At 40.2% G+C, this 27,250-nt stretch overlaps 2 protein-coding genes and 1 long non-coding RNA gene across 3 annotated transcripts in view; 2 read left to right on the forward strand and 1 right to left on the reverse strand.

The window, feature by feature from the left end:
• The first annotated feature begins 1,358 nt into the window (after positions 1–1,358).
• On the forward strand, positions 1,359–7,760 carry msl2b (MSL complex subunit 2b). Its single transcript, XM_042400031.1, has 3 exons — positions 1,359–2,690; positions 4,935–6,304; positions 7,436–7,760. Exons 1-3 carry the CDS (start codon positions 2,549–2,551, stop codon positions 7,733–7,735), a joined length of 1,812 nt encoding a protein of 603 aa, XP_042255965.1. The 5' UTR covers positions 1,359–2,548; the 3' UTR covers positions 7,736–7,760.
• A 4,865-nt stretch (positions 7,761–12,625) lies between these two features.
• On the reverse strand, positions 12,626–25,945 carry tnfsf10 (TNF superfamily member 10). The gene is made up of 6 exons (XM_042399106.1): positions 25,746–25,945; positions 24,626–24,751; positions 20,493–20,538; positions 20,200–20,316; positions 18,667–18,911; positions 12,626–15,154 (listed from the first exon to the last, which is right to left on the reverse strand). Exons 1-6 carry the CDS (start codon positions 25,851–25,853, stop codon positions 14,945–14,947), a joined length of 852 nt encoding a protein of 283 aa, XP_042255040.1. The 5' UTR covers positions 25,854–25,945; the 3' UTR covers positions 12,626–14,944.
• Positions 15,092–27,250, forward strand: part of LOC121887937 — a 31,356-nt gene continuing 19,197 nt past the window's right edge. Inside the window, exons 1-2 of the long non-coding RNA XR_006093090.1 lie at positions 15,092–15,172; positions 25,028–25,159. This is a non-coding gene — a long non-coding RNA (uncharacterized LOC121887937). The remainder of the gene's footprint in view (positions 15,173–25,027; positions 25,160–27,250) is intronic.

Here is a 27,250-nt window from a genome sequence, read left to right on the forward strand (position 1 = left end):
ATCAGAAATGTCATTTATAGATTTCTTTAAGTTGATTAGTTGGATAAATCAGCTGAAAAACCTTCTTTTTAAATCCTTTGTGTCTGAGTAGCAAAAAGAAAAAAACAAACCTTCAAAATTGAAATTAAGAATATTAAACAAGAAAAATAAGTTAAATAGATAAATGAATAATAATGAGAGGAAGAAGAGGAATATGTACATTTAAAAAAACAACATAAACTTGTAATTTTAATTTAAAGCGTAAGTAAAGTCTGACTTTATTCATTTGTGAAGTTTTACACATCTCAACAGATCCGTTGCAGAATTTAAATTTCCAGTTGCAGTGCGACTGGAAATTTTTGTGGAAAATGTGAAAAATAGAGTTTTCATAAATGTTGTGTTGCACATATAATATTTCATATTTTCTTTAAATCATGCTTCGGTTTATTCCCAATATAGTAAGAAGTGATAACAAAAAAGAAAATATCTGTTTTAGAAAAAGAACAAATATTACTGTCAAAATTGAATCTGAGTCCAAGGAGTTTTCTGGACGAGTATGTAGGCTACATATCGATTAATTTAAACAGATTTCTTAAGCTTTGGGTTATATGAAATACTGTAAAAATTCAGTTCTTGAAGGACAGGTTCACAATTTTCAAGTCTTTCTTAAAACAACAGTCAAGAGCCCAAATGAACAATGAAACATGTTTTTCTTGCTGTAATCATTCCTCCTGTTCATACTGACCATTAGAAGATCCCTTCATAATGCATTTACAATGGAAGTGATGGGAGACAAAATCCACAGTCCTCCTTCTGTGCAAAAATGTATTTAAAAGCTTCAGTCATTCAACTTTGTCAAATCAAGTAGATATCTTTCAATGTTACAGTCCTTTTAGTGCCAAAGTCCCTCTTTTTGTTATTATACTTCCACTACAGCTCAACAGGGAAACACTGTCCGAGGAAACACAAAGAGGGAATTTGATGCTAAAAAGACTGTAAATGTGTCAGATATCCACTTGATATGACTAACTAGGATTTCTGAAGCCTCATATAAGCTTCAGGTAGACATTTAAATGCATTTTTGCACAAAATGACCGTGTGTGTGGATTTTGGTCCCCATCACGTGCATTGATAGCACATTTGAAGGGGATCTTTTAACCGCCAATATGAACAGAAGGAATGATTACAGCAAGGAAAACCTCTTTCACTGTTTATATGGACACCTGAATGCTGTTTTAAGACACACTTGAAAAATTGTGAACCTATCATTTAATTTCAATACCTCTCTGACTTTGTTGATGAAAATTTCAATACATCCACCCATTGTTTTTTTTTAAATTAACCGCGTCACGCGTGTTCTCGCGAGATGTGGTCAACAGCGCCCCCCTTGTTTATGCGTGGAAACGCGACGAGAGGTCTGAAGATTCTCCGCGGCTAACGATAGCAAGGTACACAAATCGGGATTTAATACACTTTCTTCCATTACGGACACTCTGGGGGTCTACCAAAGGCTGGAGGAGGACATAATTTCGGCTAACCCCTTTTGTTTTTCCTGCTACGTCCCCACCGAGGCGAGCAGCGGGAACAGGAGAACCCCGCTAATCCCGAGAAGTGGGAAGCGGCCTGCTTTTGTAGCCGACTTCCCGGTGCAGCTCAGCCGGCTAGCGCTGTCACCAGAGCCCGGTGCTTCCGCTGGCTCGTTTTTCTCCGCACCAACAGAAGCGTTGCGGCTTTAAAAATCATTTTTGATTTACCAAACAAAACATTTCTTCCACCCGTTTCCCTCCCTGTGAACGCGCAGGTGTCGGCGTTTTGTGCGTGTGTGTGTGTGTCAAGGAGAGCCGTTTGAAGCCGGAGCGGCCTGTTTTGTTTTCGAGCCGCCATGAATCTCCGCGAACAATAACACAGCCGTAATATAACCGAGCCTGCCGGGGCGACACCGGAGCCACACCGGAGCCACACGGGGATAATAAACGCAGTGCATGACACCAGCTCTGGGCCGAGGTGGAAACCGTGGATGATGGAAGTATCGCATTGCAAACCGGAGCACTTTCTGGTTGGATTTCGGAGCCGCCGCTGCTCGTAAGTAACCCGTTAAAAGGCCACCGGCGGCGGGACGAGAGCGCCCACATGATGCTTTGTGTGACCGTAACTCACGGATTGTATGGAAACAAACCGAACCGACTTGGATGAACCGACGTTTCTATGCACGGTCGGCCTCCGTGTAAATGCACTTATTATCTTCTCCCACCAAAAAAAGCAGCAGCACTACTTCCAGCGCTGGAGCATCACATTGAGGATGGATTGGATGTGACTGGTCGTTAAGCGGTGCAGGGAAACCTGGGTTGCTTTATATATAAATATATTTATATATATGTGGGATTTACCGACGAAACTGAAGCAGTTATATCCATCTATGCTCTCTTCAAAGCCACCAGACTCCCTTGAAAAAAACAGCAATTTAAGTTGTTTGTATAACTGTGTGACTTTGGTGTTTTAAACGCATTAATACATCTTAACGGACCGCAACCGGAGCGTACCGGAGCCCGGAGGGGGCCAGGCAGCTGAGATGAACCCGGTGAATGCGACCTCTCTTTACGTGTCCGCGAGCCGGTCGGTGCTGCAGTGCGACCCCCGAGACCCTCGGGCCCTCGCGGAGCTCTGCAAGCTGCTGCCGTTTTTCCGCCAGTCCCTGTCCTGCTTGGTCTGCGGTGAGTGTGTGTGATTTATTTATTTATTATGATGGTTATTGTTATTATTATTATTCTAGTGGGATACTGTGATTGTGTGTAAATGTGTACTGTGAGAGATTTTCGGTAACGTGCGTTGTTGTCAGCTGTGGTCTCTGTGGGAGCGAGCCTTTAACCGAGGCCGCCTTCAGGTGCTGTCGGAAATATCGTTATTCCTTAATAAGTGCAGCACTTAGGGAGTAAATTAATCTCAAGTAGTCCTGTACAAGTACAGCTTTGAGGTAGTTGTACTTTACTTATACCCAGGTATTAACATTTTATACTGCTTTACTTAAACTCCACTATATTGTTCAGGGAAGTGTACTTTTTCCTCCTTTAAAACTATGTTACAGATGCAAGTACAAGTTACTTAGAAGATAAACATCTTATATATAAAAGTTATGATGATTTTAGAGAGTAATATGGCTACTACTACTACTGTATTCAAGATGTTTATTGTCACTTCGGTTAGGTTCAATCGTGAAATTGTGGGAGGTGGCTGGGAGGCTCTGTTACTGAAAAACAGTAGAGTAGATAGAATAAAATATAATAAATGTAGTGGAATAAATAAACATTTGAACAGGAAATTACAATTTAAGGTTGACATTACTTTTTTTTTTTTTTTTGAGAAGTGGTTTGAAAGAGAAACATAATAATAATATAATTAAAATAAATATATTGCATTGTTAGAAATGAAATGACCCTGCTATATAATACATAAATAAAATTATATAAGGTGTTTAAAATATGCAACATTTAAACAGCAGCTATAACAAGGAAATGCTGCTTACTTATAATTCATCAATAGTGACAATAATAATGTTATTATGATATAATAGTAATAATAAAACATCCTGAAATGTGTCATTCTGCATAATGAGTACTGCAGTATATTTTGCTGATATGATGTTTATGCTTTTCTCCTTTTCATATTGCAACTGCACAAAATTAGCTGCCATATTTGTCTTTAAAGTTTTGCTTTTAAATACACTTGAAATCTTGTGAACTCCTGGTTTATGAAATCTGAAGTGTCATGTTTCCAGAGCGCCTTGAACGCAGCATAATTCACAGATACACCCATCATGACACACCCCCCTCTGTGTGCTGTTTGGCAGCATCGGGGCGTTTCTCTGTTTATCTTGTTGAACAACACACCCTCCACATACTGGATGCTCTGCACCTAATCTCCTCCTCACTCTACCAATCCCCCAAAAAAATAAGCAGAAAAAATAAAATAAGTGAGCAAAAAAAAAAAAAAAGAGGGAATAGTGTTAATACAGTGTTTATTTACAACTTTAAACATCAGTTTAAACTGTGCAGCGTGAACTGGGCTGCGATTCAAGCGAGGGAGCTTTCTGTGTGTCAGGTCGTAAATAAACTGCATCTCTTTGATTTATTTTGGTTGTATATTTAATGCATGGTTTTCACTGTTCATACATAATGCAGGGACGCTCCCTTAGTCATAGATGGGTGCACCGTTCCCTGTGTTTCATGTTGTCTGTGTGGCAGCACGGAGGAAGCGAGGGGTGACCTTTTTTCTTTAGCAGGTTGTCAGTAAATGCACGGACGTATGGATTTTATATGAATTATTAATGCTTTATTTCTTATTTACCCAACTGAGTGTGAGGTAAAAGTGATTTTTGTGTTGCTGTGGAATCACAGATAACTCCACCTCCGCTGTGTGAATAACAGATCAATATGAAGCACTCCATACATTGTGTTAAATATAGACTAACTGCCGTTACGTGGGATTCATCAGACAGGCAGTGAGTGCACAGTGTGTGTGTGTGTGTGTGTGTGAGAGGTTTCCTGTTTCTCATGAATGGACCTTCATCCCTTTTTTTTTTCTCCCATCTGCAGCTGCACTCCCTAGCGACTAGCGTTGCTAAGGAAGCTCCTCTCAAAGAGCGGTTGTCATCGAATCTGGCACCACTCAGGTTTACAAATACATGTCAGCTTAGGAGGACAGCAAACGAGGAAGCGGTAGTTTGTAAATCCTAAATATTCATAAGCAGTGGTGACATTTTTATTTATTTATTTATTTTATGAGATCATAGACAGGATGTTGGTCAGATAAGATATTTATTGCCATACTTATGTTGATGTGAATCAATGTTGCTTTTTCTGGATCCTGTCTGTGAATTAATCATCAGTATGAGCTGTTCTGTCCCTGTGAAATGTATAATTTAATGTATTAATATTTCCGATATTTCTCCCCATCTTCAGGTAACCTGCTGCAGGACCCCATCGCTCCCACCGACTCGTCATGTCAGCATTACGTCTGTCGAGGCTGTAAAGGTCAGAGGATGCAGCTGAAGCCGTCCTGTAGTTGGTGTAAGGACTATTCCCGCTTTGAGGAAAACAGGCAGCTTTCCTTGCTTGTCCACTGTTACAGGAAGCTCTGTCTCTACATCACTCAATCGCCGCTCGCCCCGCACATAGCCAGCGCCGCCAGCGACTCGCCGGACCTCCAGGCCATCCTCAACGAGGGCCTCACGTTGGCCGAGAGCGAGCCGGAGGCGGAGGACGTTTCAGACTCGGTCGGCCTGTCACAGACTGCGTCCACCTCAGAGGTGGTCCATCCCGACGAAGCTCCACTTTTGAAGGAGCTCAAGGGGGAGGACTCGGGCCCCGTCAGCATTAACGGACTGCATGATTGTAACGGCCTGGTCAGTTCGGACACACTGCAACCCATCACCATAGAAACGGGTGGAAGCGTTGCAAAGCAGGAGAGCTTTTCGGAGGAGATCCCGGTGTGTGTGAGCGTCACAGGGACCGGGGAGGCGGGCCTTTGTGACATCAGCACTTTCGGGGACGACCTGAAACATGGCGGGGGGCCGTTGTTGTTGAGTGTTGAGGAGGTGCTTAGGACACTGGAGACGGACACTGACCCCGACCCCAACCCCCAGCCGGACTGCCCCTCCGTACCTCAGTCCAGCCTCAACGGGCCTCACTGCCCATCCGGCCCCGACTCCTGCCGCCTCATCCCCTCCCTCCCCACAGAGAACAGCCCTCGCCCCCTCCAACCTCACCTGCAGCCCTGTCTGCAGCCCCCCCCTCAACCCTCCACAGTCGTCCCCCGTGTCCCCCCTCGGTGCCACCGCAAACGCTCCCGCTCAGAAAGCGACAGCGAGAAGGTGCTGCCCCTCCCCATCAGCCTCCTACGAGGGTCTCCCCTCGGTGCCAACAGCTCCCCCCACCACCCTAACCCCGGTGCCACTACCAAACAGGAGCCCAAGTTCCCTGCAGCCACGCCCCACCCCCACCTGGCACCTGTGCCTAACGGCGGCCCCCCTAAGGTGGGCAAGACTGTGCTCGTCTCCAACAAGGGGCTGAAAAAGACTGTGGAGCACCACGGGGGCCCCAAGAAGGCTTACACCAAGGCCAGGCAAGGTGCCCCCAAGCCCCGCGCACAACCCCGTGACCGGGTACCCCCTCACCCGCACGCTCACCCCCTGACACACCCGCCCAGCCCCTCAAAGCCACTGTACAAGAAGCCTGTGGAGAAGAAGGGCTGCAAGTGCGGCCGAGCCACACAGAACCCCTCCGTGTTGACCTGTAGGGGGCAGCGCTGCCCCTGCTACTCCAACCGCAAGGTGAGAACAACGCTGACACTGTTCCCAGCATCTGTAATTACACCCCCTCCACCCCCCACCTCCTGCTGCCTCGTTTAGTGTCTGCTGTCAACACCAGAGCCGCTAATGATGGGAAATATCTAAACGTCTAACAACATACTGTGTGTACACTAACCGTTTTAATATGCGCCTGGAGGCTCATTTCAGTTAACTGATAGCTTGTGTTTGTTTACGTTGCAACATAGTTTTATGACTAATTTGTTTCTTTGGGATGCACAGCGTTGAAATATTGTTGACACAGTCATAAAGAGCTTTTGGATTTTAGGGAAGTTAAGACTTCTACAGCAAGTGGTTCCCAAACTTTCTAAAACCACAACATCCTTTCATAGTAATTTCCTTTTCATGCCAACCTCACACACACACACACACACACACACACACAAACCACATACACACACCAACCACATACACACACCAACCACATACATACTCAACCTTGTCAGCTAAAAATAAACACCATGAATATCTATTAAATGAATTTAACTTAACAAACTTACAAAATAATGTAATATTTATTAACTAATGGCAAGATTAAGATGCACAGAAACATTTTATTGATTTATTTGAGCTTGAACTTGTTGTAAATGTTGCAGTTTTTAAATGTTTTATGTGGTGAAACATTTAAACAGAGGAACAAGGTGCCACTGTATGCTCTTTAGGAACAACCGCTCTCTACTATAGTTGATTTTTATAATTTAATTAATGTTGATTTTCTCCTTTTGTGCCTTACAGCAGTTTATAAAATGATTTATCTGTAGTTTGTATTAGTTATTGTAATAGCAGCTCAGCTCAAGCTCACTGCTCTGTTTGCTCTGGATTATTATACAGTCCTCATCTTGTCATTATCAACTATTCATGTTTAAACTTTCTGTTATTCTGAGCACCTCTAGGACCTCCGACCATGTTGACAGTTCAGTCTTGAGCTCAGAAACTGCAGAAAACAAAACTGTTTCAAAATATTTAACTTTATTATCACACACACTAAGAAAAAACAGAGAAACAGTCAGCAGCAATCATAGTCCACACATGGCCTCCATCCTTAGTTTTTATATGTTTTTCCATGTTGGTATTAATTATGATTCTTGTTCTCAGGCGTGTCTGGACTGTATCTGCCGCGGCTGCCAGAACTCTTACATGGCCAACGGAGAGAAGAAGCTGGAGGCGTTCGCGGTGCCAGAGAAAGCTCTGGAACAGACGCGGCTCACGCTGGGCATCAACCTCACCAGTATCACCGCGGCGGCCCTCCGTAGCCCGGCAACCAGCTCCCCCGGCAACACCCTCCTGAACGTCACCGCGGGCACAGGAGCGCCCGTCACGGCCACCTTCCTGTCGGGGGCGGGTCACGACAACAGGGGCTTTGACGATTCACTAGAGATGCGGTTTGACTGTTGAGGTCCCGCCTCCCCTCCCAAACCCCCCCCCCACCCACCCACCCACCCACCCCCACCACCCCCCAACCTCCCCTCCAACCCCTTCCGGTCAGTCGTCACGCACATTCCCCGCCCTGCCAGCTGAGTGTTATCCATCGGGTCGCGACAGGGACTTGTGGTGGCGGAGCCAGAACAAGGCAGCTACAGTGACAGGCGGTAGTGAGGGTCACCAGCTGAAGCTGAGGAGTCGCCCTCCGTCCATCGCCCGAAACTGCACCATGCTCGTGGTCTTGCGTACAGATGCAGAGAGTGGAAGAGAAGAACAAAGAGACAAGAGGAGATGTAGCGTTACTGTATGTGCAGAGATTTCATTTCAGTGGGGATAGAGTTTCTTTTTTTTTTGTTTTGTTTGTTTGTTTGTTTTCTTCTCTACTATGGGTAATGTGTAGAGCATGTTGTGTAGCTAAGTCGGGGGTGTTGGCCAGGCTGTGTGGTCGGTCACACATCTGTGCGTGTGTGTGTGTGTGTGTGTGTGCGTGCGTGCATGTGAGTGTGTATGAATGAGGGGAGGGGGGAGGGTTTTGGTTTTTTTTTTTTTTTTTTTTTTCGGAGATTAACGTTATTAGCAGGAACGGAGACATCATCGTCATCATCAGAGACTGGTGTAATTTATATAAAAGAATGAACTTTTTGTACATGGACTCATCAGTTTCCATTTAAGAAGACATTTTATGATATATTTTATAAGTTGCATTAAAAAAAAACAAAAACAAATGGAAGCCGGAGCAGGGTAGACCTGCATTCAACCAGAATATTTCACACAGGCTAGAAGAGGCAGAGCGGTGGGTTTACAGTATTTCGGTGAACGATGTTATACCACTAAACAAGTGTAACTACAAGCTAAAAAAAAAACATTTCAAACAAGCAGATTTCTGAAGAACTAGATTTTGAAAACACCACCAGCCAAAAATGTGATTATTTTGTGTGTGTGTGTGTGTGTGTGTTGAATGTTTCTACTCCGTCAGCCATTGTTTGCAGATCATTCAAAGATTTTCTTGTATATTTAAAAAAAAACAAAAAAAAAAAACAGAAAAAACAAATATATTTAACGGTGAATTCTTTTGTAGTCAATCAACCGTCGTGGCTGATGGAAGACAAACTTCCTCCCTGTTTTCTGTGGAAAAAGAAGGATCAGTTCATCTGTTTAAACTATGTGTATTCTTGTATTAAGCACTTTTTTTTTTCCACTCTCACACTGACCACACACCTCTTAAAACCACCTTATTCTCTTCCTTGTGTTTAAAAACTCTGGTTGATTGCAGGCCCTGCGTGTTGTTGTTTTTTTTTCACCTGTTATGGTTTCTGGAAGCTACACACATGCTGCTAAATACCACAAAGGACTCAAGAAGGGGAGCACACCTGTTTTCCTTGTCTTTTGTTCTGTTTTTTTTTTTTTTTTTCTTTTCTTTTTTTTTTTAATAAGTCGCGTTAACAACATTTGCAGTATTTATTGGACGTCTCCTAACATAGGCTACATGTTGGGCGTCGTTTCTGCCCGTTCTGCCTGTCAAACGTCTGTCGATCCAGTACTGGACTGTTCTGTCTTCGGTTAAGTTGCTGTCTTCTTCTTCTTCTACTTCTTAGTGTTAGTTTCTGGTGTCTCCAAAACGGTTTTTTGTTCTCCCTCGGGGCATTTAAATACCTGTAATATAACTGTAACATATTTCCACAAAAAAGAAAGAAAATCAAAAACTTAAAATGTGTCGTGTGATTTTTTTATTTATCTCTGAGCAGCTGTAGTCTGAAGCCTCAGTCTGCAGATCTCTGCAGGGTTTGAGCGTGTTTGTTTGCACTGCTGCATGTAAACACTGGAGGGCGACGTGGAGCTTTATGCAGCTCCATGAGGAGGATTTATCTTCCTGTTTTGGCTTTGCAACAAAACTTTTATCACATTCTGTGACTTTTTCTCATCAGTTTGCACAATCCTACTGCAACTTCTGAGTTTCCATCTGTCATTAATTGCACAAATGGAAATTATTTAACTTAACCCATAAAGAACCCGGATCCATGTCTCCTTAAAGGAAAATTATAGGGAATATAAAACAGATCAAATGGACCACAAGGAACATATTTCTGATTTTTTTTTTTTTTTTAATTCTACCTTCAGTGTCAAAGATCCGTAATGTAACATATATGTCATAACTTGTTTTATATCAATTTGTTCAAGAAACATGGTCAGAACAGGTTAAATATAATATAGGACGTCTTATTAAATGGGTTGAAACCGACCTTAAGTAACAAAAAACAAGCTTTTTTAAAATCAGCTAGTTCTGTCATGTTTGCTGACCGGGCACACCGCCATGTTGGAAGTGATGTCATGGGTCTACAGATTCACACATGGTCACATGACCGTACCAGGATGTTCAGTAGATGTCACTTTAGGGACCTCATGAGTTAAAGTCAAGGATAAAAGCTGTTTAAGGAATTTTCCGGAACATTGAAAGGGTTGGTGGGTTCTTATGGGTTAAAACCATTTGATGAACAACTGATCTACATTATCTGTAATTTTGATAAAGTTTGGCAGTTATTGTAACTTTTTTTCAGCTTTTTTGCCTCCATCAAGATGTCTGATTGTTTCTTATATGATCAGACACATGACTGACACCTTTTATACTAAATATACAAAATAATACCAAAAAATAACAAAATTAAACCGCAGTATTACTACAAGTTGGTTCAGAAATTTACAACATATAATTGTAAATGCAAAATATACAACGTCACAACCAACTTTTCAAGAAATATTTCAAATCAAAGATTATATTTATGTAAATTTTTGTATCTGCTAGGAGTAAAATTTACTCTGAAAAGATGATGATAATGTTAATATATCTGTTTAGTATTGATAGATAGACTCTTTATAAGCCAATCTGATACGACAGACACCGAACTGTCAGTCATAAACAAGCGTTGATTTTTACAGTGTCTTTATTTCACATATTTACAGACAAAGACATTTGCTTATTTACATTCACATTTAGTCCTTTAGTTACTCCAGCTGACAGAGACTCAGTGCAGGTGGATGTTTCCAGTTATTCCACACAGAGGAGGAGAAATGTTAGATACAGTCTGTTTACATATCAGTGTCTCTTGTTGCACTTTAATCAGATGACAGATTTTTTTAAAAACACGGTAACATCCACCTCACTATCCGACAACCTAAAACTACACACTTCTGCTGTCACAAACACAACACTGTTCAAATAAAGATTTGAAAGCAGCCGATGTCTGTTTCACACCACATTTGGTTCTGGAGTATAAATTTCACACAGTAATCTTTCTGGATAACAAAACTGAAACAACCATTTTTTAAAAAAAAGTCTACACATTCATACCACAAACAAGAATGTAAAAGGACGAGTTCACAATTTATCAAGTGTGTCTTAAAACAACAGTTGGGTGTAATCATTCCTCCTGTTTATACTGGCTGTTAAAAGATCCTTCAAATGTGCTTTCAATGTAAGTGATGCATTTAAAAGTCAATCTGAGTCTTCAGCAGTCTGAGTTAGTCATATCAAGTGGATATCTGACACATTTACAGTCTTTTTAGCATCAAATTCCCTCTTTGTGTTTCCTCGGACAGTGTTTCCCTGTTGAGCTGCGGTGGAAGTATAGTAACAAAAAGAGGGACTTTGACACTAAAAAGACTGTAACGTTGAAAGATATCTACTTGATTTGACTCATTTGGACGCTGAAGCTTCATATTAGCTTCAGATAAACTTTTAAATACATTTTTGCACAGAGGGACTGTGGATTTTGTCCTCCATCACTTCCACTGTTGTTCATGACTGTCATTTGTTTTATAGCTTCTGCCCAAAATTAAACACTTTTTTTGATGGCAGTTTTTAGTTCATTTGGATCTGAGGTCTGGTGTGACTGGACAGCAATTCAACACCTGTCTAATAGCTTATTAACTGAAAGTACAGCTGCAACAGTTAGTCGATGAATCAATTCGTTGCCAACTATTAAATTAATCGCCAACTATTTGGATAATCGATTAATCGTTTTGAGTCATTTTTTAAGAGAAAACATGGCGTCTCAAATGTGAATATTCTCTGTTTTTTTTAGTCCTCGTGACAGTAAACTGAATATTTTTGTCTTTTGGACTGTTGGTCAGGACAAAACAAAACATCTGAGGATGATCAAAACAATTTTTCACCACGATCTGATATCTTATAGATCAAACAATTAATTGATTAATCGAAAAAATAATCATTGAAAGCACATTTTATGATACAAAGTCCATATTTTGTACATGAAACCTCAACACAACACAAATATCCATTAAGAGACAACAGATGTTTCATTTAAAGAACCTAATGTGGTTAATAATGATCACAAATCATTTTTAATGTCTTAAAATCAACATTCAACAGAGTGTAGAGCACACATATCTGAAAAAAAAAAACCTTTTATAGGTGTCAGATCTTTGTTAGATCAAAATGTCCTTTTAAATCATATTTATTGCACATTGATCTACTATTTGACTTCTAAAATCAATACAAAAATATGTGTTGTGCACCTTTAATTCCTCAAGTGCATTATGAAGGGATCTTCTAACGGTCAGTATGAACAGGAGGAATGATTACAGCAAGAAAAACATGTTTCACTGTTCATTTGGGCTCCTGACAGAGTTGAAAAAGTGTGAACTCGTCCTTTAAGCAGAAAACGGTGACGTCTTGTAATATTTACATAAATAACATAGTGCTACACTGAATGCTGCATTCATGTCATAGTGGGAAAAAAAAGCAACAAAACCATTTTTTATTTATAAAAACTACCGACATGTTTAGCTGGATGTATCAGTGAATGTTAGATTGAGCTTGAAGGTTCATTCTTCACCTTAGAAATAGTAGTTTGAAATTTACTAGACGTCATCTGGTGCTTTCAACCACATCTCACGGCCTTCATCAGCTGATCGTAGAGATTGTTCAGTTATGGTGTGGTCACATGATAACAGATGGTTTTACGCAGGGTTGTATCTCTTAACTCCATCCGCTGATTGTGGCTGAAAGCTCCAGAAAAAAAAAAAAACCTAGTAAGTGAAGCAAAATTTGTCAAATATAACTGACCGTTTTAGTTCAAGCAGCATCGGTTGATTTGCTGCAACGTTCACAACAGCAGGTCATATCACCAGGAAATAAATCACATATTTCTTGCTGTCTGGATGTTAATGTGAACGATTGTTCTCCAAGTGTTCGGATCACATCTGCAGTTAATCCGACATGACACGAATCCTTAAGAAAACCGACCGTTATGACGTGTTAAATGCACCGTTTGGACAATGGCTGCGATGGACGAGCCAACGTGCTGGAAGACCGACAGCAGAAGGAGGAGAGACGGTGGTGCAGCCAACAAAAACGCTTCACGAATCCTGATTTGTAAGCAGCAGTTTTGTTTTTTTTTAACTTTACTGTAAAACTCATGAAGAGGTGAAATTACTACACCGTCTGTTCTTTTGGCTGCAGTGAACTGTCCGTTATGTTCATATGCCTCCACCCTCACGAAAAATTAAGAGCAGAGGACAGAAATCTGCAGACTGATTTGGAAAAATAAACACAAAATATAGCAGATTATTTACATCTTTACATATGCACACACTCACTTAAAATGCATGTGGATGGACTCAGATAAACACTGACGTCCACCTGAGAAGAATTTTGTACAAACATTTCTTAAGAGGCAGAAGCTGTTTTCTCAGTAAAGGAGGAAAAGTATGCAAAGCGGATAATCTGCAGGCTTCTAAAGAAACATCTGCGAAATTGTGACTTTTCTCAGTAAGTTACGAGCCAATTTCACATGGTGCTTTGGATCAAATAGAAAACAATTCCATGTAAAAATGCAGTATAGCCATAATTGGTTATCTTCACAGAGTTGACAATGTTTGGTATAAACCAGAAAGACCAACAGTTCTGTTAAAATGGGGAACATAGCACATACTTGGCATACATGTTGGGATTTTTACACACACAACAGTTTCAAGGATTTAAAGGCGCAGTGTGCAGGATTCGATGGGCTGAGTTTGTAAACAAAACATTTAAAGTTGGCCCGTCGTCTCTGGGTCGACGGTACTAGAGTGAGAGGATGAAGAGCAGTGAAACAGATGCATCAAATGTTATTTTCTGATTGTTTTAGATTAGATTAAACATGGTGAAATCTTTGGTTGTCGATCCAAAATGCTGCACCTATATCTCACTGTGGGACACGCCCACCGACGGCCGATCTGAAGCTTTAACTGTCAGAGATTTAGGGACTAATTATCACAATGTGACTGCTGCTGGTTTGACCCACGTCTACAAACAAACCAATCAAAATACGATCTGTGAGTGCCGTTTTTGAGTAAAGTTTAGGAGGGAAAAAAGGCACACACAAAAATGTGCACAAACAAACCAAAACGATCAGAGCGGCACAGTTGACGTGTCTCTGCTCTCGTATACTGTTTTTTTTTTACATCGTAGTGCTACGATTCACCGATTGTACAGTCTGACACAGATTGTGACAAACATTTTATTCAACGCATCTCACTCAGTGTGACATGCAGAAAACATACATGATGGTTGTTGTCGCAGAGTCTAAAGGTGCTTTTACTGAGAATAAAGCCAGAAAAATTGCAATAATTGGCAAATTATAGTTCAGGGGCCAGAGGAGAATGGCGAGAATGGTGCAAATTAACAAACATCCTAAACCTAAACTACTAAAGTAATGTTTAGTATGTTTTCTTTGATATTTTGTCTAGAGTTTCTTCTCAGGTTTAGGTAGGAAATGCACTTTAACTGTTGTTCTTTGGCTCCTCACACTGACTCTTATATCAACAACGGAGATTATTTCTGCCTCCAAGAAATGTTTGTGGAACAAAACTGTCTCCATGATCACAACTAACCTTTACACACTCAAAAGACGTCTGGTTTTTTTTAGTGATAAGTTCTCACACAGACTCAACAAACAGCCCCAAATCCATGTCAGTCTTTTCCTCCTTCTACACCCACGAAACCAGTGTTGTCAAATTTTTTCTGCTGTTATTAAGAAGACATCCTTCCCCCGTGACTCCTTGTTTCAGTTTTTCACTTTTTCACCATCATGGGTTCATTATTAGGAGAAGCCTCGAGGCCGCAACAATTTGATATTTCTTTACCAACGTTAAAAACACGACGGCGTCTGTGCCGGTGATCTTCTAGCTGATGAGAAACGCTCCAAAGAAGCTGCTTTTCTCGTCCATGTCCACAGCGGAGGCGTTGGTCACAGTGACGAACAAGCGGTCGCCCGTGCTGAGTGGGAACAGCCCCCCCTGGTGGGCGGAGTGCAGAGAGAACTGGGAGCCCCGGGACCAGCAGGAGGTTCGGCTCGTCTTCATCAGCAGGATGGGAACCGGGTAGGAGCTCACCTGGTGGAAGAAGGAGAGGTGAGTGAGAGAGGGGGGTGAAGCATTCGTGATGCGTTGGAGGGTCGGATGAAGGTCGGAATCATTGACTGTATATAAATATGGACATCATGACAGCTCCCCAAAAGTGAAGCTAAAACATCTGGATCGCCCCCTGGTGCTGTGTCTCAAATTACATACTTCTGTACTTACACTTAACATTTTGAGTGCATAAGTGCGTTCACACTGAGAAGTATGGGAAAATGCACTGAAAACGGTCAAAAAGTTGAGTGTGGAACTATGGACACTTCTCGCCCTCTATCGTCGCCATCTTAGCTACGTAGCGTAAGGGGAGGGACCACTTTTCAAACTGAAAATGGCAGCCGGGTACGTTGTAATTACAGTGAACATCGCCACATTATACAAATGTAAGTTATACATGTGTTTTTTAGCACTAAGCACCACTATACTGTCGTCGGATATAAGCCATCTGTAATGATTTGGCAGCACGAACGACAATGCGAATGCTAACGCTAGCTAATGCTAATTTGCAATCGTCATTTCCAGTAAGTGTACAACGGCTGTGTTTGATTTGAGACAACACTACCCTGTCAAAGTTCGCACACTACACCAGTAAGTACATAGTGTACTACATCAAAGTGTACTATCAGAAGTATGTGATTTGAGACACAGTTAAGGTCATAAGTCCCGCCCCCTCCATGTTAGCGGATGGAACATGAACCGAACGAAAACATCAAAGAACACATCAAGTAGGCTAAATTGTTCCCAAAGATGTTTTCTGTCATTTTACATCGTTCTTATCAAGCTGATGTTTGTCCAAGTGCTCATTTTTTGTATGAGTTTGTTTTTAATTAGTTATTTGACGATATAAAAAGACTCTACTGCGCTGGCACCAAGTGACATCAAACAAGCAAGATGGCCGCTCCCAGAAAGGAGATATTTTGGCTTCACTTTTGCATAACGGTAGGAAGTGGAGACGCGTCGTCCGTATTTATATACAGTCAGTGGTCGGAATTCATAGCTTTGAGGACGTAATGTCTTCAACAAACCGCTCCACCGACTAAGAACAGCCAAGAAGAACCACCGACAGGCTCGAGAGATATCAATCTGTTGATCAGATGATTGATTCATAACGCTGCTGGATTATTTATGGTTGGTTCCCAACATTACTGATGTTTTTTTTGTGTTAAATCAATCATTTTAGTCCAGTGTGTCTGTTAAATTATCAGTCATGTTACACAGATGATTGAATACAGATTTCTGTTGGTTAGTTTGTTTCACAGTGTTTTGTTGAAGTGTTTCAGTCCTGCTGTGATGTTTATTTTGAGAGTTTTGTGATTCTGCTTAATCAGTGACAGTGACAACAGGTTAGTGTCAAGTTAATGTAGGAAGGATAAAACTGTTCTGTAGTAAATAACATTATGTATAATTTGGTGCACTACATGGCTGTGGGTGTGATAGAGTAGGAGGGACTATTTGTTCTTTGCTTAAGCTTAAGTTATTTTTGTTGAATTCCTGAGGTTTTTGCCTCTTTGTCATTAATATTTTTGTTAATAAACATCATTTATTTTTGCACATAACATGCCAAGAAACATCTACTGCCCTTTCTATGAGGTGGCGGCACTACACTATGACCATATCTGGTCATCTGTGATCCATTGAAATTCATTAAAATATTCTTGGCAAATTTTTTCTGTTTCCTCGGAAATGCAACGATACAAGAATTCACCCCTCACTGTAAAAAAGTCATTAATTACGCCCCCAGTTCAGAAAAAACAAAACAAAACACAAAATATAACTGGAGGTCATGTGATCTACAGGTCATGATCTGAAAAACCAAGGAGGAAACACCTGCGAGATTTGATTGGTCCGACATAAAATCTGTTTCCTCAGTCAACAGCTCGTGTTCTCATAGTGATATTTAACAGTGTTTGACTCAGTTAGTCACTGCTGAGGGCAAAACTTTACTTTTCTTTGGGTTTTGGGCTGTTGGTCGGACAAAACGATTCTCTATTTTCTGACATTTTGTGGACCAATCGATTGCTAGTTGCAGCTTCACTCAAGTTGACTTTGAAAAAACATAAAGTTTGGTGTTTGTTTATACTTTAGTAAATACTTGAGGTCAGAATTCATGATCTAAATGTAAGAAAAACAGAACAGAAGATTAGAATATTTAATGTTTTCTGTAAGACTTTACTTTAAGTCCCTCTAAGTGGCACTTATAAGCAGTATATAAACATTTAATAAATGTTTATAACACACTATAATGTAGTTATAAGCAGATAAGGACCTTTTAAGTGTTTAATAGTGTACAGTATTTGTCAACTATTTTAATTTTTCTTATGAAGACATGTTTTACATTATTCCTCCAAGTTATGGGAGTCTGCTTGCCATGTTTTCTGATGAGGTTCGTTTATGTCAGTTAGGTTTGTAAAAACAGTCTATGTTAATGCTTATTTTTCATTATATAAGTAAAACATATAATTATACACTGTGTATTAATTTTCCTGTGATTTATATAGTCAAAAAATGAGTGATTGGACCTTTAGATCCTTAGAAATACTTAAATATTTTTCTTTTAAATGAACTGAAATAACTTTTCAACTTTGACTCTCAACCACAACAAACTTGCTTGGTGGGACTTTTATTACATTATTAGGTAACTTAATATGTGAACATTGTTAGCATACTTCTTCTTCTGGCTGCTCCTGTTAGGGGTCGCCACAGCGGATCATCCGTTTCTGTCGTCCCTCATCATATTCATAACCCTCATCTTCCGCATCCTTCTCCCAGTATAACCAGCATCTCTCTATTGCAAATCACCCCTGACACTCTCCTCTTCATCACCACCCTTCTCTCTGTTAGCTTACTATTAACTGAAAACTGCATGTTTATCACATTAATGTTGAAGCACTAAATTAAACGTAATATGATTTTATTTAGGGACACACGTCTTCGGATTAGTCGTATCTGAAATAGATCGTACTCTAGTTTTAGCCGACAAAGCAGAATGTGAGTGGGTTTGGATGTTTACCATGATGTGATGCAACACATACTCACTGTCTGGCTTCACATTAGTCAGATTTGATTAGTCAAAGTACACATCCATCCTAAGATACTGTCCTGCTGTGAATCATCAGTCTGTGGTTTTTAGTGCACCAGGGATAAAACAATGAGACTAAACAAAGAGATGAAGAAATATATCTGCTAAAAAGAAGTACGTGATTAGAAAAAACTAGCTGATCGAATACAAAAAAGTAATATTCATGTGCTAAAGTGATTTGATTAGGTTATTTAACCAACCATTTCATATCATTCATCACCAGTTTTTATCATTCAAGCTGGAAAAAAGTGTAGATTTGATATTTTTATGAGTTTAAATATTCATTTAAATGACTTTCCACAATTGCATTAAGTCAGAAAAGTGGAGGAACATTAAAGTGAAACACCAAAACCCCACAGGACAATGTGCAAAGAGAGAAGCTACAGATAAAATCACTGGCAGTGACCCTAACCTTTTTATAGATGTACTGCAGCAGTGGTCTTCCTCTGTCCTCCGCCTCCTCGCCGCCCTCGCTATCATCCTCCAGGGCGTGAGTGTGTCTGAAGTAGGTCTGGGCGTAGACGTAGTAGAGGCCTGGCTGCGGAACCACCAGCTCCCCGTCCACCAGCTGGACGTCCTGGAGGAAGGCCAGCCCCTTCTGTCCTTCCCACCACGAGATCTTCTGGCCCTGAACACGACGCCCGGCAGAGGCTGGAGCTGCAGAAAACAAACACATTCAGAGTAAAATTATCGCAGTGCACGCGGTGACGATTCGTTATGGAAGCCTCTTGAACTTTAAGAGGTTACAAAAAAGAAATTAAGTCAAAATTATGACAGTAAGTCAAAATGAAAACTTTTTAGGACCTACAAAGTCATAACGATGAGAGATTAAAGGTGCAGTGTGCAGGATTTAGTGACATCTAGTGGTGAAGTTGCAGATTGCAACCAACTGAAAACCCCTCCCCTCCCCCTCCAAGCATGTAGGTGAACCTACGGTGGCCACAAAACTCGCAAAAAACATGAAAGGCCCTCTCTAGAGCCAGTGTTTGGTTTGTCCATTCTCGGCTACTGTAGAAACATGGCGGTGCAACATGGCGGGCTCCATGGAAGAAGACCCGCTCCCTCTGTAGATATAAAGGGCTCATTCTAAGGTAATGAAAACACAATGATGTCTATTTTCAGGTGATCATACACTAATTAAAACATACTTATGAATATTATATTCTTTAATTCAAAACTGATTAAATGGATGAAAAGTGAGGAATGATAAAACACTACTTGTAAGTCAAATTAATGAGATTTTAAGTCAATTTTTTAACTTTCTGAGTCAAAATTGTAAGATTAACTAAATCTAAATTATGACTTTATTATGAGATAGTAAGAAGTTAAATATGCCACGTAGTGTCTCATAAGACAAATTTTTTATTTAAAAGCTCATAATATCAACTTGTTAGCTCATAATGTGACTTTAAAAAGCAACAGTTTGATATATGAGTGTTCTTATTTTTATAAAAGTGTATTTCTAACTTTTTATGGGTTTTTTTTCTTTTCCTGGCAGAAATTGGTTTCCATATTTTGTTGTCCCAAATTAGAGAAAATACATTTTTTTTCCTTTCAAAACTTGAATACATCATTTTGGTTCAGGTATCTTTTTATTGACATCCTGTCATGTTGGCTAATGGCCACACCCGACACCTGAAAAACCAGAAATTGTGCACTCAGTCAGTCACGGTGCTCACTTTCATTTAGATGTGACATTTCGGTACGTAGATCTTCATCAAGAAATTGAGCAAATTAAAATGTTTTCTAGTGCAGGCTGATCCAGTTTAAAAACTAGCTTTGGTTTCTGACTATAGATGACACCCTTAAACCAAAACACAAGTCTACTTAGCTTTGCAAGACCACAACAAGCAACGTTTGTACGCTAGCAGATAAATTCATCGATTACTTTACGACCCGGATGAGCTATTTGAATCCCGTCATGATTCATTTCAGCAGGACTCACCTCCTCCTTCTCGCTCCAGTTTGGGCACAAAGCTTCCCGTGACATGGGCTGCTACTTTGGGTCGAGGCGAAGCCCTGTCCTCCATCACAAGTGAGGGCAGCACCCGAGATACTTCATCTAGCGTGGAAAAAAATGAAGAAAACAATACAAGTTATACAAGTTAAACAAGTTTCTGAAGAAAATGCAACTATGCCTTTGTACTGATAAGAACTACTTGATACTCTAAGTAGTATGAATTATATATTTTCAACATTTCAACAGTTTGTTTTAAGTTTTTGGTTTGGTTTTCTCACCTCTTACTGCTGATGATATCTGCCTCTGATACTGCTGGGACAGAGACTGCAGGGAAAACAGCAGAAAACATTTACTAGAGAATGCATGAATTTATGTTTGATGTATTTCCTCGTAATATCTCTCCAAGAAAAAACAACACATAGAAAAGCATTTTCCCTAAAACATGTTGACACATTAAAGTCAGCAATCTGTTTCCAAAGGGCGTTTAAGTGGATAATGGAAAATGGATTCATTACAAAAAAAAAACAAACCATGAGATTAAAACTTAAAAAGTACAATATCTAACTTCTGCCAAGAAGAGCAATCAGCTCATTCCACAGTCCTGCCAAGCGGCTCGTTGTTCGATTTTGACCCTGAAAACCTGCTGACATCAGGATCAGGAAGTTTGCTCTGGTGAATAAAAAGGAGCCTTCATGCTCAGGTCGAGTAACCGATCCTTTCCCCGGTAACCGACTCCTCTCTCTCTCTCTCCCCCTTCCTCCTCCTCCTCCTCCTCCTCCTCCTCTCGTATTTTAAGTCCCTCCACCCAGTGAGTTGGCTCCAAAGAAACCGCACTGACCGCCAAACTGACTGATGATAACGATTTTCTCAGCTGAAGCGGACTCTGGATGTGTTTGTGTCAGTTTTAAACTGGAAGATGGACACGTTACATAACAGACGCTGTTTTTTCCATAATCGTATATTTTAATGGGGTTTGTGTGAGAAGAGAAAAGTTTCACCGGTGTTGTTGCAGTTTCTACTGGTCACCAGTAGAGGTTGCAAAGGTTAATGATTTCCCCTTTAATAATATTTGTACAGCTTTAGCAATAAGTGGGAGGAATTGAAAGAAAACAAGTCATTTATGAGCTCAGTTTACCTGCATTCAGTCAGTGAGCCAGAATTTATGGGCTAAAAGCTCCCTGAAATTTCTCTCAGACTGTAAGTTTCTCATTAAGTTTGACATCTGACGTCTGCAATAAAACAGGACGTGAAGTAAAGCTTCGTTTTAAGGGAGCAGGGGAGGACGGTTTTATCTGATGGAATTTTTTTTGTGGAATTTATATAAATGCAACCCCAGTGTGGTGCCCCTTCGCCTCATAAAATATGTGAGGAAGAAGCTTCAACAGATAGAAGAACAACACTGTTATATTCTATTCAAAATGCTGCATGTTTCTCCCCAAACTCTATGTGACCGAGTCTCAGAGGAAACTTTAAATCATAGGGGTTTTTTTTGTTTGTGTCCTAAAATTTAGCCCTTTTCTTCTGGTATTTTTCACATTATTTCTAAAGTCGTTACCTCTAATTTAGAACCAGATCCTTTATGAATCATCCTCGGCTCACCGCAGTCAACAGTGAATCTTACATCAGCTCACAAACTCTTTTCTTTCCCAAAAAAAACGAATACATATCGAAGGGAAAACTAACATCCCAAACCAGTAAAAATTGTCTGGATTAATACTTTAACTTCAGGGCAGAGTCAATACACTCTAAATACTCAAAATGCTCGATGATTTATAAGGAAATTGCATGTAATTGGGTGAAATTATCTACGCTCTTTGTTGCTTTTCTCTCTTTTTTTTTTCTTCCTCGGATTCTTCTGTTATTACTGCTTCACTTTTCACTCACTAATTACACGTCACTGGATACTTTTATATCACATCCTTTGGCTTAACAACTATTGAACCGACAGAGCAACGACTGTTATTTGAGTTATGTGAAGCAAAAAAGACAAAAAAAAAAAAAGCTCAATGAAACAATGTTATAACAAAATGCTATTTCTTATTTTACAGGGACTCTTAAATGTAAATTCATTAAGCGTCCTGAGTTAAACGCATAAAAATCTAATATGCTGGGTCAAACTGTTCCAGCTCTGTGTTTATGTTCTGAACTAAATTTAATCAAGAGACAGAAAATACCCGACTTGAGTTATTTAGGAGAGCAGCAAAGTCTGAGGAGGAGGAGGAGAATCAGAAGAAGGGAACAAAAACAAACAGTACATACAAATAGAAAGTAAAGGAAAAAGGATAAAAGTCTGTGTGTGTGTGTGTGTGTGTGTGTGTGTGTGTGTGTGTGTGTGTGTGTGTGTGTGTGTGTGTGTGTGTGTGTTCAGGGCAGGTGAATGCATTCCTGTGCTGATTAAACCACACAGGATCACATCACATCTCCAGCTATGAAGGAGCTCATTGTGCGTCTGCAGACAGTGATTTGGATCATTTCAGCATTTTTTTTTTTTCTTTTCTTCTTCTCCTCTGCTAATGTTCAGAGCTGAGATCAGCAGCACAGGAAGCCCCCTGAGAATGATAACAGTAATAACTTTGTGACTTCATCGCTTTACTGCACTTACGAGGACCCAGCGGTGTCCTCATAACGCACTCTGCTGCTCCTCGCCTCTTTTTTTTCGTTTGAGCAATTGAAGACAAAAGTCAGAAATCTTTCAAAACGGCTCACGAATGTATTGTTTCATTGTTGTTTTTTTAAGCAAATGTTACTCAAACAGGAGGATTTAGTGCATTTGTCTGGCACTATTTTTCAGGCAGATTAATACACATGTGGTGCTCTAGTGAGTGTTTTCATGGTATTTTATATTTTACATCTGCAAGGACAGAATTTTACCAACTTTTTGATGAATTTGTTGCAATTAATTTATTCTTCTCCTTATTAAGAGGTCTTTTTAAGTTTACTAGGACTATAATTCAACATTATGCCCTCAAGACTGAAGACATGAATCTTTAAAAACGGCTCACAAATATGTTTGTTGGGGACTTTTTTCAGGCAGATTAATACACATGTGGTGCCCTAGTGTGTGTTTTCATGGTATTTTACATTTTACATCTTTTTAAGTTTACTAGGACTATAATTCATCCTCAGGACTGAAGATGTGAATCTTTAAAACCGGCTCACAAATATGTTTGTTGGGGACTATTTTTCAGGCAGATTAATACACATGTGGTGCTCTAGTGAGTGTTTTCATGGTATTTTATATTTTACATCTGCAAGGACACAATTTTACCAACTTTTTGATGAATTTGTTGCAATTAATTTGTTCTTCTCCTTATTAAGAGGTCTTTTTAAGTTTACTAGGACTATAATTCAACATTATGCCCTCAAGATTGAAGACATGAATCGTGAAAATACAGCTCACAAATATGTTTGTTGGGGACTATTTTCAGATAGATTAATACACATGTGGTGCTCTAGTGAGTGTTTTCATGGTATTTTACATTTTACATCTGCAAGGACACAATTTTACCAACTTTTTGATGAATTTGTTGTAATTCATTTATTCTTCTCCTTATTAGGAGGTCTTTTTAAGTTTACTAGGACTATAATTCAACATTATATCCTCAAGACTGAAGACAAAACAGTTCACTAATGTTTGTTGGGGACTATTTTCAGCAGTGGATGAATACAGTACAGTAGTATCTCCAGCAGCAGGACAATGTGTGTGTGATTGAGCTGAGTCAGTGTGTGTTAATGGTGTTTTATTTCACACATGAATCTGAAAACAGTAGAAAATGAGATTCATATAAAAAAACAAAACTTGTGTCGTAACTACAAGACAAGCAGGGACATTTTGACTGTCATCCTTTATGGGTTAAAAGGCTTTAAGACTCTGACTGGTTTTCATATCCACATGACAGAAGTCTTTCTGATTTATAAAATGAACTCAAAACGGCATCAAACCTTGTCTGTTTTACTCCTGTTTCCTTGAGAAAACCTGCGGTTTGACTCATATGTAATCATCAAGGGAAAACAACAAGTGGTGAAGAGTGTTACATAACAGATCCTGGAATAATAATAACAATAAAGCTGCTTTATCATTTGCTTTGTTGGCTTTTGCAGCTTTAAGTGTAGGGGGGGTTAGTAATGTCTCGAAACTCCAGTGGGTGGGGAGTTTTTTGATCCAGTGCAAGAGACGTAAACTGAGCTTTGAAAGCCAGAAATCTAAGCCGCCGGCCAAATAATGATTGAGTCATTAATACTGATCAACAAGCGCTGATATGCAGAGGTCATTTTGTGTTGGGAGTGTGGTGAAATCATACTTGGTACCACTTGAAAGTAAGAATTACAATTGGGGTTTTTTTTTTGGGAGGGGGGGAGATTTTTTAGTGAGTTTTAAGAATTTAGCGGTCAGGTTTTTGTTTCGTTGTACCTTCTCGATGAGCAGGTGAAGCTGCTGAGTGACCTGCCAGCACGGATCACCTCGTACAGCCGTGATGCTCTGCAGGTCAGCGCCCGTCAGACAGGAAACACTGCTCCTGGCGAACGTCTCCTTCATCTGCACAGAGTGAAAATGACAAGAAGGGCATCAAACAATTAGACCTGGACGTCTCTTTCAACTTGTTGTCACACACTCCTGATGTTGGAGATATTTTTGTCATTGGCAAGGACAGAATTTTATCAACCTTTGAATGAAAGTGTTGCACAATTACATGAAGATGCATCTTTTATGAGGAAAATAAATGAAGGCTCTCTCTTTTTTTAAGTTTGCTAGGAAACTAAGTCAACATAATTTCCTGGCATGTGTCTCTCCTCTTTGTTTTACATCTCTTAGGTTTTCATTTCCCCATATATTGCTGCTACATCTCATCTGGGTTAATGGTTAATTCCTGTAAACACAGACTGAGAGTTGTCTTGGACAACATCCAGGTAACCAAAGGACTCCGGCTTCACCAAAACAAGCAGAGTGAGTCCAACACACACACACACACACACACACACACACACACACACACACACACACACGCACACACACACATGCAGCTCTGTAAAAACTCTTCCCGATAATCGCAGCTAATCATAAAAATAGCTGCAGTCCACCTCTCCCGCTGCTGCTGCTGCTCTTTTTACTTCCTTGTCCTCTTTTCTGTGTTTGCAAAGATTAAAAAAAAGAAGGTGTGTGTCTCTGCATGAAATTGCATTGTGCAAAACTGAACTGACATTATGTGAAAGCAACATACAGTATGTGGCCTGCTTTGGATTCTGCAAAAAAAAAAGGAAAATAGACGTGGACTATTTGTTCTCTGGAGCGCAGCAGCAGAACCAGAACGCAAGAACGCGTTTGTCTAAGAAGCTGTCATCATTAATTAACGCACAATAAGTCTATGATCATTACAGTGAGGTGGTCGAGGTCAACAAGTCTAGTTTTCATGTGGGTGCGTTCAAAAGCCCACCAACGTCGCGCAGAGCTCGCGGTGCGCACTTGCACGGCGATGCGTAAAAGCCTCCGCGCGTCTCCGGTTCGCCAGTCCGAACCTTTTACTTTTCCTTACCGAGTTGAGAGCCGTTGTGAAGTGCAGCACGGTGATGGTGACGACAACAGTCTGCAGTAGAACCGCCAGCAGCAGCAGAACCCCGAGCTTCGGACCGGAGCCCGTCATAACGACAGACCGCCGTCCGGTACCCGACCAGCGCCGTCCCACCGTCCCGTCCCGTCCCGTCCCGTTCCCAGACTTCCAGAACAAGAACAATGGCAGAGAGCTGACTCTTAACTTCTACCCTCCCCGTCCCCTGCACGGAGGAGGAGGCGGAGGCGGGGCCCGCTTTGAGAACAAGAGTTTTTCCCTCTTTGAATTTCTCCTGCAGAGATTATTGTTTCATATTTGCGCTGGAAAAACACAGATAGACTTCTATAGTTTATTGTGAACACTCATATCTTAACTTTAGATCTTTGTTCCGAGCTTCACTGTGAGAAAAACACCTTTTACATCAGAATATGATCAGAGATATTGTTGTAAAGCATGCACAGAGTGGCACAGCAGCTGAATTTTGGCACGTATAGGACTTTTATTATAATGTTTTTGAGGGTAAAAACTCACCTGACGTCAGTTTTAATCGCTTTTTAAAACTTTAAGACATCAGTTGATATATTTGCATCAGTGAAGAGCAGCACACTGATTATATAACTGAAGGGTCTTTTTAGGGAAAACCCATAAATTAAGCTTCTCTTCAAAGGGCTAGGCCTAGTGGACTTATTTACCACTTTATGAAAATTTAGACCACATGTAGCCAAGATTGTTTTAGATAAAGGTCGATAGACATTCCTGGCATTTTCAACTATTTCATCTGTTTTAGTTTGAGATCTCTTGGCATTTTATCTCATCATATACCAAACATCTATCATATTTCTGTGTCAGGTGAGGCGCGTTAGGAAGATAAAGTCAGTTAAGGACACAAATAGAAGAAATGTAATTTTCTTATTAGCTGTTATTGGAATATATATTCTGTCTGTGGGAGGAGAGAACTGGAGGCTGGTGGATTTTGTGTCTTTATCAGGGCTGCATAACAAAGACATGATGTTCTTTTTCTCTCACCACTCTGTTGAAGGACAAAGCACACTGGAAATATGTCTGAGGTTTAGATAATGAGTGGTGATGAAGTGAAAATGAAGGAAAAATATACCTCAGTTTCCACATTGTCTCATAGTGTTGACCTTTAACCTTTCAAACCAGAAGGAAAATATGAAGTTTTGTGTTAGTCAGACTTATTAAGCTTCAACCTTTGTCCTCTGGGCTTTATTTTTTAGACAAAATTTAGAAGATGAATCAGGAATAAGATCATATTTCACAGATATTTTGTCAGACTGTTTATATCGTTGTATCTCTCGCTTTAATATTTAATAATATTGTTTTCCAGGTTTTGCTGGATTAACCCAAAATTACTGTGTGGTTATTTTATCCAACAACGTACTAAATCATAGTATCGATATTGCAAATATAAAATCATATATACACTGACTGAGGATTATCGTTCAATCCAAGGCAAAAATAAATGTAAA

The sequence above is a fragment of the Thunnus maccoyii genome, chromosome 21 (assembly GCF_910596095.1).
Source record: "Thunnus maccoyii chromosome 21, fThuMac1.1, whole genome shotgun sequence".
NCBI lineage: Eukaryota > Metazoa > Chordata > Actinopteri > Scombriformes > Scombridae > Thunnus > Thunnus maccoyii.